This window comes from Zootoca vivipara, chromosome 1 (genome assembly GCF_965207765.1).
Source record: "Zootoca vivipara chromosome 1, rZooViv2.hap1.1, whole genome shotgun sequence".
NCBI classification, from domain to species: domain Eukaryota; kingdom Metazoa; phylum Chordata; class Lepidosauria; order Squamata; family Lacertidae; genus Zootoca; species Zootoca vivipara.
The window spans coordinates 28,877,067-28,889,342 of NC_142582.1; the positions used below are offsets into that span (position 1 = coordinate 28,877,067).

General features: G+C 43.0%; 1 protein-coding gene across 4 annotated transcripts in view; it reads left to right on the plus strand.

Annotated features, from left to right (window-relative positions):
- RBMS1 (RNA binding motif single stranded interacting protein 1) overlaps positions 1-12,276 on the plus strand; it is a 115,908-nt gene that overhangs the window by 30,979 nt on the left and 72,653 nt on the right. For 2 of the 4 annotated variants that reach the window (XM_035132408.3, XM_035132416.3), the window contains exon 1: positions 6,801-9,060. The exons of the other annotated variants lie outside the window; for them this stretch is intronic. In XM_035132408.3, coding sequence (XP_034988299.1) covers positions 8,782-9,060 — 279 coding nt within the window. In that variant the 5' untranslated portion in view covers positions 6,801-8,781. Of the gene's footprint in view, positions 1-6,800; positions 9,061-12,276 lie in introns of those variants that run through there. 4 annotated transcript variants of the gene reach the window in all.

The following is a 12,276-nucleotide window of genomic DNA, read 5'->3' on the forward strand; positions in this document are numbered from 1 at the left end:
TGAAACAGGTGTAAAAATACTGCTTACTCCCCAAGACTCATAGAAAAGGACCATCTACACAGAAAAAGAATTTATGATCTAGCCTGTTGCTTAATGGCTCCTCTATTGCCATTGTTTTATTAATGTGCTCTTTAGAATGTGCTTTAATCCTTGACAGATGTAGGGAGCAATTCATATTCCACTGCTGCAGTGCAACCTCCATTTATTTTGCTGAGGCTTGAATAGAACTGCAACAAACAGGGTTGTAATGCAACAGTTATTGATGTCTGGTAAATTGCATCAGTACTCAGTGCCTTTTAAGATCCACCGTGGGGGGGGGATAAAAACTACTGAATTTGCTCAAAAACTAGTCCATATTATTTATATTGTAAATTTATGAAATATACCAGAAGCTGAAAATAATAAACACGCTTACCTATGAGTTAAGATGCATTAAAATGCAATTGAATTAAGCCCATATATGATTCTGGAACGGAGGTTTACAGAACATGAGAAAGCAGTTTTGTGTTCCTCAAGTACCAGTAACAATTCTTCAAGTTTTGCTTTTATCTTAAACAATAAACTCAGGAAGATTAGGGCCAGCAGAACCATCCTAACTCCATTGCAATGGAGGGATTAGGATGCGGTGAAGACTCCTGAAAAGCAGGGTGATGATGGTGCCACTCATAATATCACCTCTAGTGACAGCCAGTGTAAACCTCTGCCTCACTATAAAATGGAAAAGGACTCATCCTGATCCTTGCTCACTGGCCCCACTCTTGCACCTTATAACACCAGCCTGACCCACATAAATTAAATTCCTTTATCCACAGTTCATAAAAATTTCACTTCAGTTTCTTTGGGCAGGATTCACCTAATGAACTCCATCAGCGGAAGGGCTTCCACTTGCACAACAAGGCTTCCCCCCCCCCCCCCCGGCTTGTTCTGTCTGGCAAGCTGATATGCTTGTGCAGACAGAACATTCAACATAGCACAATATTGAATTCCACTCTATGTATATAACTTCTCTTTTTTATTATTAAAGGCACAACAGCAGGACCAAAAAAAAAAAGTTGTGAGACTTAATGAAGCTTCTTTTTCCTATCTGCTCATTGGAATTGTTTCTTAGGGGGTCTTGAAAACCACAAGTAGATTATTCTCTATTCATTGAACAAGCTGGCATTTCTTGGATTTCAAAATTATTTTTCACTTTAGCTTTATAAAACCCGGCCGACATGATACAACATGATTTTTATGCATTCTGCTCCCTCTGTAGTACAATCTACAGCGGCGAGATGTAGCTGCTTGGAATAAGCTGTATAAGAAGTAGATATTATCGTCATCTACTTATAGAAAGTAAAACGAGAATTCTGATTCGGACAGGTTCAACCCTTACTCATTCAACTTATTTTAACCCAAGCTTTACCTGGATAATAATAGGAAGAGATGTTACAATTTTATTAATCTCTCTACCTTAAAAGCAACAGTGGCTCAGTGCAGGGGGCAAATGCCAAGGCAACCCAAACCTCTCTAAAGTTTGAGTTTCAAGGCCAGGCATAGGCAAACTCGGCCTTCCAGATATTTTGGGACTACAACTCCCATCATCCCTGACCACTGGTCCTGTTAGCTAGGGATGATGTGAATTGTAGTCCCAAAACATCTGGAGGGCCGAGTTTGCCTTTGCCTATTCGAGGCATACAAGATTGTACCCAATGAAGTGGCCCTATTTGTACAAGCACTTCAGCTTGTGCAGTGGGACCTCCATTCTCTCCCCCCCCCTCACATCCTGCAAATCTGTTCTGGAGGGTTGGAGGGGACACCCAGCACAGATTTTGTGATACCTCAGGGTAAGAACAGTTTCAGGTTAAGAACAGACCTCCAGAACAAATTAAGTTCGTAAACAGAGATACCACTGTATCTCAAAGCAGTATGAGAGTACATTTAAAAACCTTGAAAAGAGAACACTCAGCAAGATTAATTGTTTGTTAAAAGTACTTACACCTCTGTTGAAATAAAACACCCAATACATATTTATTTTGTTAAATAGCTACCCTGAGAGACAGTCAGGTAAATTTTTGTCACCTCTCTGGATATTAATGGAAGATTATTATTATTAGTCTATAATTAATGCAATGTTAATGATAGATGTGATCCATGATGATGCACCAAATTACAACAAAACTGAATGGGTGCAAGCCTATTGAAGTATTCCTTTTGTTGCCTTTTGTTATTTGTTTCTTTATTTAAAACACTGCTGTACTGCCTTGTTCAGAGCAAGGATGGCTTACATATATAAATAAAACACAAAAACTAAATAAACTCATTCTAATAAAACTGAACACTGAATACAGCAGTTGAAAAACATTTCATGGACTGGCACAATGCTAAAATCCAAAGTTGGAAAGCCAAATACAGTTGCAGAAAAATGTCCCTATGTTTTTGTTCCAATAGCATTATGCAGCTGCCCTCTGGAGTGTCTTTGCTTTCAGCTGTAGTGAACGTTTTATAGGTTTTAGGAGCCATCTGGAAACATTATTGCCATTGTAAAAAGTACCATTAATTAATGTTGATAGAACCGCTGTTTTTAACATAACTTGTAGTTTTTGTGCACAATCATGCAATTTTTAAATTTGCATAATGGTGACACAAATTACAATCACAGAGAGTATCAAATCTGTATCCATAAGTTGGGGTGTTTTTTTTTCATTTCAAGCGTTATCCCTTCAGTGATGTTCTTTACACAAAGAATCTCAAAATTAGTTTTTACTCATACTTCTTGCCAGCTATTATCAAGCATCAATGTTCATATCATGCACCCCTTTTCTTCACAATTTTTTTGAGGGGGGGGGGTCTGTCTGAAAACTTAGTCTACATTTGGCATTATACAAGGTAAAGCACTGGGATCCCAACCCCATGTTTCTCTTGTAATTCTGAGTGTGTAAGACGTTTACAGAGAACTGAAAGTAAAACACTTAAACCTTTTCCTGCAGTGCTCTCCCCCCCCCCCCCCAAGATGGGATCCAAAAGTGAAAGTGAGTGGTTGCCAATTGATTATCTTCCAAGTGCTCCACTAAGTGCAATCTTAGTCCCACCATTTCAGCAAATGTGACACTAGAAACAGGCATTTGCTGAGATCAGATCAGGTTTGGACATTAAGGTTTATAAACTTTCTGTAGTAAGAATAGCTCAACTACACTCTCACTTTACAATAGAGCAAAATGTCATCATGGACCATAGTGTTGCCAACTGAATAATAAATACAGGCAAAATCCGCATGATGGGATTGCTTCTCTGCAGTAGCTGTATATGACAGGCTGTTATAAACAAAACTGAGTGAAGCCAAGGATGATGACGGGTATTTAAAATTCTACAATTCACAATTTCTCCTCAAAACGACATGAGATATTATTGTTAAATGCCATGGTGATTTTTAAAAATGCATAAAATTAACACTGAAAAACTTTTGCAATAACTGAACTTTGTAAACCTTTTGTGGCTTGGGCAGGCCTGGAACTAGTTCCCATGTCTTGTTCCTCTCTAAGGAATCAAATTCAGCCTTCATGGCATTTAACCATGGCTCAGCATCCTCTGAGATTAAACTTTAGACCTCTTGGAAGCATAGAATTTTTTTTTTGCAGCTTAAAAAAAATAGGCAAAACCTCTGTATTGTAAATACGAATGCAGCTGTTTGTAGAATATGGAACAGAATGTCTGTGTATGAAGCATAAGCCACACAGACCTGCTGCACTACAAATTTCAATCAGTTTGGAAATAATGTGAGCATATATTTTGACTAGCATGTGAACCCCAAAGAAGCCTGGGAGCTGCACTTTTGAGGTCAATAGCAGTTCTTGAGGCTCTTCAAAGAGCTGCAAGTTTAAATAAACCGTGATTAGCTGAGTCTGCAGTGCAGATGTGTAGCTTAATTTGCAACACAGATATGCCTGCAGAATTGGTAGCATGTCAAGCAATGGAGCAGTTGTTCTATTTGTTACATAATATGGGACTATTCCTGGGTTCCAGGTTTCTTACTGGAGTCATAATGGCTTCTGTAGCTAGGAATGTTTATGCACAGTTTAGACTGGTTTGGCAGCTACAGCTGTTCCTGCTTGGCCTTAGCTGTCCATGTCCTCATGATCTCCCACTTGGACTACTGCAGTGCACTCTGTGTGGGACGTCCCTTGAAGGTGGTCTGGAGGCTGCAGCTAGTGCAGAATGTGACTGCTAGGTTGGTAAGAGGGGCAGTCTGATAGGACCATGTACCACCGACCATGAAAGCTGCCAATGAGTTACTGGGGCCAATACTAGCATACAAAGCCCTAAAAGACTTGGGACCCAAGTACCTAAAAGATTGCCTTCCTCAGTATCACATAATATCAAGCTAATATTTATTATCTTGGTACCCATATTCCTCTTTCCTCTATGGAGGAAGGGCAGTGTATAAACCGAATGAATGAAAGAAATAAAATAAATTATTCCAAGTTGTTGAACCAACTTGTTCAGTGGGTATAAGGCTCTGCAGCATGTCTAGGCCAATGGTTGGCTAGTGGAGTGTTGGCTTTCAGTGAAAGTTTAGTTGCCAAAATAATCTGAAGAAGTGTCCTAGACTTTTAACAGGCTAACAGATTGAGGTTGAAACCTGACAAGACAGAAGTACTGTTTGTGGGGGACAGGAGGCGGGCAGGTATGGGGGACTCCCTGGTCCTGAATGGGGTAACTGTGCCCCTGAAGGACCAGGTGCGCAGCCTGGGAGTCATTTTGGACTCACAGCTGTCCATGGAGGCCCAGGTTAATTCTGTATCCAGGGCAGCTGTTTATCAGCTCCATCTGGTACGCAGGCTGAGACCCTACCTGCCTGCGGACTGTCTCGCCAGTGTTGCATGCTCTAGTTATCTCTCTCTTAGACTACTGCAATGCGCTCTACGTGGGGCAACCTTTGAAGGTGACCCGGAAACTACAATTAATCCAGAATGTGGCAGCTAGACTAGTGACTGGGAGCAGCCGCCGAGACCATATAACACCGGTCTTGAAAGACCTGCATTGGCTCCCAGTACGTTTCCAAGCACAATTCAAAGTGTTGGTGCTCACCTTTAAAGCCCTAAATGGCCTCAGTCCAGTATACCTGAAGGAGCGTCTCCACCTCCATCGCTCTGCCCATACACTGAGGTCCAGTGCCGAGGGCCTTCTGGCAGTTCCCTCGCTGCGAGAAGCCAAGTTACAGGGAACTAGGCAGAGGGCCTTCTCGGTAGTGGCACCCGCCCTGTGGAACACCCTCCCACCAGATGTCAAAAAGAAAAATAACTACCAGACTTTTAGAGGACATCTGAAGGCAGCCCTGTTTAGGGAAGCTTTTAATCTTTAAGAAATTAGTGTATTCTAATATTTATGTTGGAAGCTGCCCAGAGTGGCTGGGGAAACCCAGCCAGATGGACAGGGTATAAATAATAAATTATTAATTAATTATTATTATTATTATTATTATTATTATTAACTTGATCTGCAGGCATGGTTTTTAATGGTGTGGAGATAAAATGATTTGTCTTGCTTGCAACAAACCATGAGCTGTAGCTGCATTTTTCCAAATGGGAAAAGCAGCAAAATGTGTTTCTTTACTTTTTTGTATTAATTTCAAATATGTATATACTGCCTCTGATTCACATAATACTAAGGTAGCATGCAACAAAATAATTCAGTTCTAAACAACAATTATAAGCGATTCAACACAGAATACAAACCATTCATGAAAAACAATGTATCACAATTCACAGTAACCAAGAACATTCAACTAGTGTCAGGTCACAGATTGTACCATACAGTACTGTAAATAAGCCACAATTAATACTCTTAGAAAGCTTTTTAAAAATAAAATAAAATAAAAATCACACACTTGAAGCCTAGGGCTATGCAATTTACAAAATGAGACAAGAGTGCTGGCAGCATGTGGGATTAGGAACCAAACACCGCTTTCAATTTAAATCTTCTTGTAACACCATCCTACCAAATATTAGATTAGTAAAGGTTACCCTGATGTCCTGAATTACTTTTAGATATTATGCAGGTTCACTCTTTATGAGGACTTCCTCGTTGTGGCCTCATCCCATCTTTCTCTTTCCCTTATTTCAGTGATGAGAAAAGAGGTGTATAAAACTTTGCATCTGTTGATGTCGAAGGCTAAGTGCCGTGCTAATGTGTCAGCATTGCTTGGCTTGCCAGTGTAGTAGACGAAACCATGACATGATGCAACAACTGCTTAGGGTTGTGCAGGAAAACTCTATTTCCTTTTCTGTCTCACTGGAAATGCATCTACCGGCTCAGGTCATCTGTATGTGATACTATAATAAAATTAAGGTGTGGAGACTTTTTCCATAAGGGCATATAGTCATTGTTTAGAAGTAAGCAGATGATGTGCTACATTGTCATTCAAAGGTCAAGTTTAATTTTAGAACAGAAGTGTAAATTCCATATTTAGGAGTTCTTCATTTATTTGCTGTTTAGTTGTGGCATGTTTTCAGTTGCACAGATAGCACGTTAAACGGGAGCCAGGGCTTGTGACTCTTCATTGTTCATGGTAACTGGCAAATGAGTGGACAGTTCCCAAGTTGTCAAAACCTGGAAGTTTCCATAATTGCTCAGTTGTGTAATATATAGGATAGTTGTGATGAGGAAAACCTAGGTTCCCTCCACCCAAGATGGGCATAAATCTGGCAGCTCATCTACCGGTAAGTACCAGCATGGTACTCTTGTGCACACTTAAAATGTGGAGTGAGTACCATTGAAAACAGTGTCTTACATCCCAGTAAACACATATAGGGTCAGGTGGTTAAAATGCAGTTTTTATTCTTGTAAAGCCAATATGCTTTAAAAAACTGGTTTGTTTCCTTCTACGGTACATTTCCATGCTAGAAAGACTTTTGGGCCACAGGGTTACTATGTTGAAACAAAGTAATGTTCCTGTGTAACATTTAAGTCTAGACTTTGCAGCCATAGTCAAATCAGTGCCCCCAGAGAAAAGAAGCGAAACAAGGTTGCAACCTATGGCCCTCTTACTCTGCAGAATCGTATTCACGTTTGTGGTTGTCTGCAGTCTAATCATCTAATTTTGTAGCCATTACAAACATACAACCCCATACTACTGTTGTTGTTTTTTGTTGGGAGTTAATTTTAGAGGGAAGATACAAGTAGATTTTTAAACTTCCTACTCCCAAGTTAAGATTCCAGAGTATCTCTCATTTTCGTTGTGCATTCAACGAATCAAATCCACCGCAAAGCAACTTAAGGGGGCATAAAAACCAGTGCGTCTACTTTACAGGTATCCATCCTTTTATTGGGCTGGCTGTTGTTGGCCGCCTGACTGCTATTGGGCGGGCCGCTCTGTATATGAAAATTAGGTCATTTTTAAAAAGTTTATCTCGTGGTTAATAAGAACGCATTTACTTGAAGAACGGGGTTTGGCGCTTTAATAGCAGTTTCACAATCTCTGTACGCGCCTGTGTCGGGAATCATATTACTGGAGATCACAAGGCTTTGGCACAAGCTTTGGAGTCCTCTGTCAAGTTTTTACGCACGCACATTCTTTCCTCTGCCACTAGGGTAGCTTGCAGTCTCCCCGGGGACAGCGGGGTAGGGAGGTGGGGTGGAGAGAGACGCGTTTTAGTTTCGTCCCTTGATGTGGCACGAGTCGAAAAGTTCATGCCAAACTCTGCAGTGAGTGGAGCGCGGTATTCGCGCCACCGCGAATTAATTCTCTGGCTTCTGAACCTGTTGATAAAAGTAGCTTTCTCCCTGTGACCTAAAGCGTTTGGGAAGACGTGAAGTGTCCTGGCTGCGCCCGCATGAAGGCTGGGCCCTTTCCAAGCCATCTGCAAGAAGCTGGAGTCGGCCACTGTATAAGAGACACAACTGGGCCTCTCCTTGAACGCAGAAACTAAAATGGTGCGCGGCTTTCCGCGCCCACTACGGGGCTCGGCGGCAAAAACGCAACGCGAGAGGCTTGGGAGGGTGAACTCCTTTGGCAGTTTCTCTCGTTTCCCTCTCAAACAGACCCGCATACACTTCGAGCTTTCCCCGTGAGATTTACAGCGTGAAAGAGCTCGAGTCCTTTGGCCAAGTTTGGGCTTCTTTGTTCTCCAAGGTAGACGAAGATGTCGGCGGGGGGCTCTCTGGGTTCCCCTTCCCACACACTCGCTCGCTCCATTCTCCCCCGCCCGCCACCGGAGAGCTCTTGGGCCAGCACGTAGAGAGCAGTGCTGCTGCTGCCGCCGCCGCTAGTGCGCGCAAAGAGGCGAGGGGTGGCCGAGCGCGCCGACTGACTGGCTGCCCCGAGGAATGCGCGGTATGCAGGAGGCAGAACCAACCATTCGGCGGGACGGGCAGGGGGGAAGGGAGCGGCCGACGCCTCCTGCCGGCGCAGAACCCCGCGCACTCGGGGGAGCAGCCCGCCCCTCGGGGGACAAAGGCAAGCGGCGCCGAGTGCCGAAGACTTCACTGTCGCCGCTGCAGCTTGGAGGCGTGTAGGCGGCGCGGTGCCTGCACTGGGCTGTTCCTTCCCCCCACCTCCTCCCTCCTCTTCGGTTGCGCGCTCTCAGCCTCTGTGTGTGTGTTTCTCTCTCCTTCTCTGGGCGGTGGTTGAGGCCGATAGTAGGTGGAGAAGTCGCCGCCGCGGATCGTAGTAGATCGATCAATGAAGTGACTTTTATGGCTGGCAGGCTGGGTTGATAGTCTGCGTTCAGCCTGGCTTTGCAGCCGCCAGTGATCCCTGGAGAGGAGGAGGAGGACGCGCGGCAGCAGCAGCAGCAGCGTTGCATGAGAGACTCAGCCAAGGGAGAAGAAGAGGGTGGAGGCGGCGGCGGCGGCAGAGGCGTCGAGCCAGCCAGCGGCAGGAGAAGAGGAGCCCAGTCCCAGCAGCCGGCGAGGGAGAGGCACTTCCCCGCGGCCACCTCCCTGAATCGCGCGCCGGCCAAGTTGCCTCCAAAGTTGCTTCCCGGGCGGAGGGGAGGCTCGCTGTTTGGCTGGGCGATGATTTTCCCCAACAGCAGCAGCAGCAACTCTGCGGGCGGCGGCAGGACTCCTTATAGAAAGCAGGTAAACGGGGGTGGGGGTGGGGAATCGCGTTATAATATTTGTGGGTGGGTATGGCAGGGGGAGAGGCGGAGGAGGTCTCGGGGAGAGGAAGAGGGGTGGGGACTTGGAGGCGTTGGGGCTTGCTCTTGAACAGTCTGCGGAGGAAGCGTCTTCGGGCCACCCCACCCCCAGCGCCCGGGGGGAGGGGGGCTACTATAGACAAGAAGTCTGTGTCTCTTTTACTCTTAAGTTTATGTCACGTGCGATCCTCTTTAACCTTCTCTCTCCTTCCCACCCCACCCCCGGAGAATTAAGAAAGGACATCTTTTGCCTCGTCGTAATTAGGTTGAGCAGGAGGTGCCAGATTGGGCAACTTTCCTAGGTTGTACAACCACTGCAGCCCAGGGGAAACTCCCTATCAGGCTCCGAGCAACAAGTTGGGGGGTTTTTTCCAAACCTTTGGCTCCCCCCCCTTCTTTCTTTTTTTCCTTTTGGCTTTCTACAGCCTGCGACGACATGATTTGGAAATCGAAACTTTGAGACCGACCGTTTCCGTTTTTACTGAAACAGCCAAGAAGGAGTGGGAACCCCTTAACGCGAAGCGACTCCACTTATATCCTTAAAATAAAATTAAAAGCCACCCCCAAAATAGTGCGGTCGCGGGGCTTGATGGCCCGTACTTGTGGGAAATATCCCCCCAGGTTAAAAAAAAAACGCACACATTTTGGATAAGACATCCCTTTCGTATAATAATAATAATAATAATAATAATAATAATGGCATGTAAGGTAAAAACATGTGTAATTACTCCCCTTGCCATTCTTTAATCTTAAGGAATAATGCTTAAACCGTGTTAAGGGGTAACTAGATGCAAAATTCTTACGGATTTGTTTCCCGCCCACTTCCTTCTCCATCCTGTCTCAGACTGTAGGAAAATTGGATTCTAATAAATAGGATGAATCTGCCTCAGTCTGACATGTTGATTTAATTATGCCGAAAAAGGACATTGTAGTAGGCAGAGTTTGTACAATGGTTGTACCAATAACCTGCTTTTATAAATAAGACGCCTCCTCCAACAATATTCTGAGCGCTACGCTGTTCATTATGAAGCAGTTGTGGGTTCATTCATTTTTTTACTTTGCCGCCTTCCACAAAGTTCTTTTGCTGTTGGATGTTTCTTTGTTTGGGTATGCATGTATTATTGTGTGTGAGTGTTTGAGAATCCTCTGTTAGAGGTGATCAGGAAGAAATTGGGTTACAAAATAAGAATCCCATGGTTTTCTTGTGGTGGGGAGTTGGGCCTGTTCTCAGTAACTTAAAGGAAGTGAATCAGTGGCTGTGATCACTTCAGTGAGATTACACCAATGTAAGTGGTTAAATAAGTTAATTATTGTAACTTTACAGGCATGGGGGGTATTGTTTTGCTGTTTTGTTTTACTTATTTACAGGTTTTTGTCCTGTATTTTATTCTGTGAACCACCCTCATAGCTTACAATGAAGAGTGGCATATAAATTTAATACAATAAATAAATAAATAAATTAGCAGAATTGGACTGTCTTTGACTTTATTGTTAGGCAGAGAATAGTTACTGTGCAATATATACTTCTGCCAATGATTTCATGGAGTACTGATTTAATTTTTAAAGCCACCTCACCAATAGTTTTTGAGGATATTGTGAATTCCATAAAGTACTTTGAATGATGAAAACCCTATCTTATTTTGTTTCATGTTTTACCAAGTTTTAAAGCCTTAATTTGTAAGTGTTGGTAAATTTTATTAGTTGGCATAGTTAGTGGATACTTTTGCTTAGCTGGTATCCTCTCGCTTTTTAATAGAGAGCTATTACTGTGTGGATGATACAGTAAAGGATAGCATTATTTGGTCTGCAAATACTATGTAAACAAATACTTAGGGAGTGTTGGGGTCTGAAAAGCTAGTTAATTAAGCCAGGCACTTTTTGGAGTCTTGTGTGTTCATTGATTTGTCAGTGGCACCATGGGCTGTTGGTGATGAAAGGCGGGGTGGGGGGTGGGGAGTGCAGAGGGCAAGCCTTTCACTTGGAAGGGGTGTATGTTTTGCATGCGGATGTGAGTCGGCCTGCTGGTCTGGAACACACTGATAAGATGCTCTTCTTTTCACAGTGCACTCCTTGAATTCAAAGACCCAAAAGGGCTGACTGAATCAGAAAAACAAACAGACTTCTTTTTCAATGGGGAGCGGAAAAAACGAATGTGTGGTCATTATGTGGTCCTAAGACCCTGGGTACCAAAGATTCCTTTTATTGGTGTCAAGCCATTCTTTGGTGAAACACTTCCCACACAGGGCAGGCTGAGTGTGCCTGCATTCTTGCCTGCCTAAGCTCCTATTGATTTTAATTGGGGACAACTGTGGCTCCTTGTCACTCAAAAGTGCTTTTTGTGATGTCATTTTCACAGATGTCTTTATGGGTGATAAAATAAAAGTGGTTGTCTGCTTTTTAATGTGCAGATAGTCTTATTTCACCCTAAAATTCTCCTAATATTTTTAAATAGAAAATTTAATGACCCATGTTAAGCTTTTCAGCACAGGTTCCACACACACACACACACACACACACACACACACACACACACACAACACTCCAGTATGTTTCCCAGCTTTTTCGTTAAGTTAGAAAAATCCAATTAAATTAAATACATTATTGTCACATTATATCCCCCTTTAAATAACTATAAGTCATAATAGAACATAAATGTGCCTTTTCATGAAGCATATATCATAAAAACACATATGCTTTTGTTGTTGATCAGACAAAATAATAGAATCCAAACAAAAAACAAAGCTTATATGTTAGTATGATATCATTCTACTGCACAAGATAATAAAGTCTGGGTTCCAAAATCTCTTGAACTGTCATCGAAGCGCTCTTAGTATATGTCACTGGGTAGTCCCATACCTGTCTACTCGAAATGAAGTTCCATTCAGCTCAGGGGGCTTACTCCCACCGAAGAGGTAGAGAAGGATGGGCTGTCCTAGGTCATAGAGCCTGGACAACCTTGGGACAATGCATAAGGCAAAGGGAAGACACTTTCTTGACAACTTTTGTAGAAAGAAATTGTGCATTAATTTCAAAACATTGAAAAAATGTTCATGTGTCTCCCATATGCGCATGAGTGTATTGCTACTTAAATAACCTGTTCACGTTACAGAAGAATATATAATTACAGTACTTTGAGTAAAGACCAGGTATACTGCTT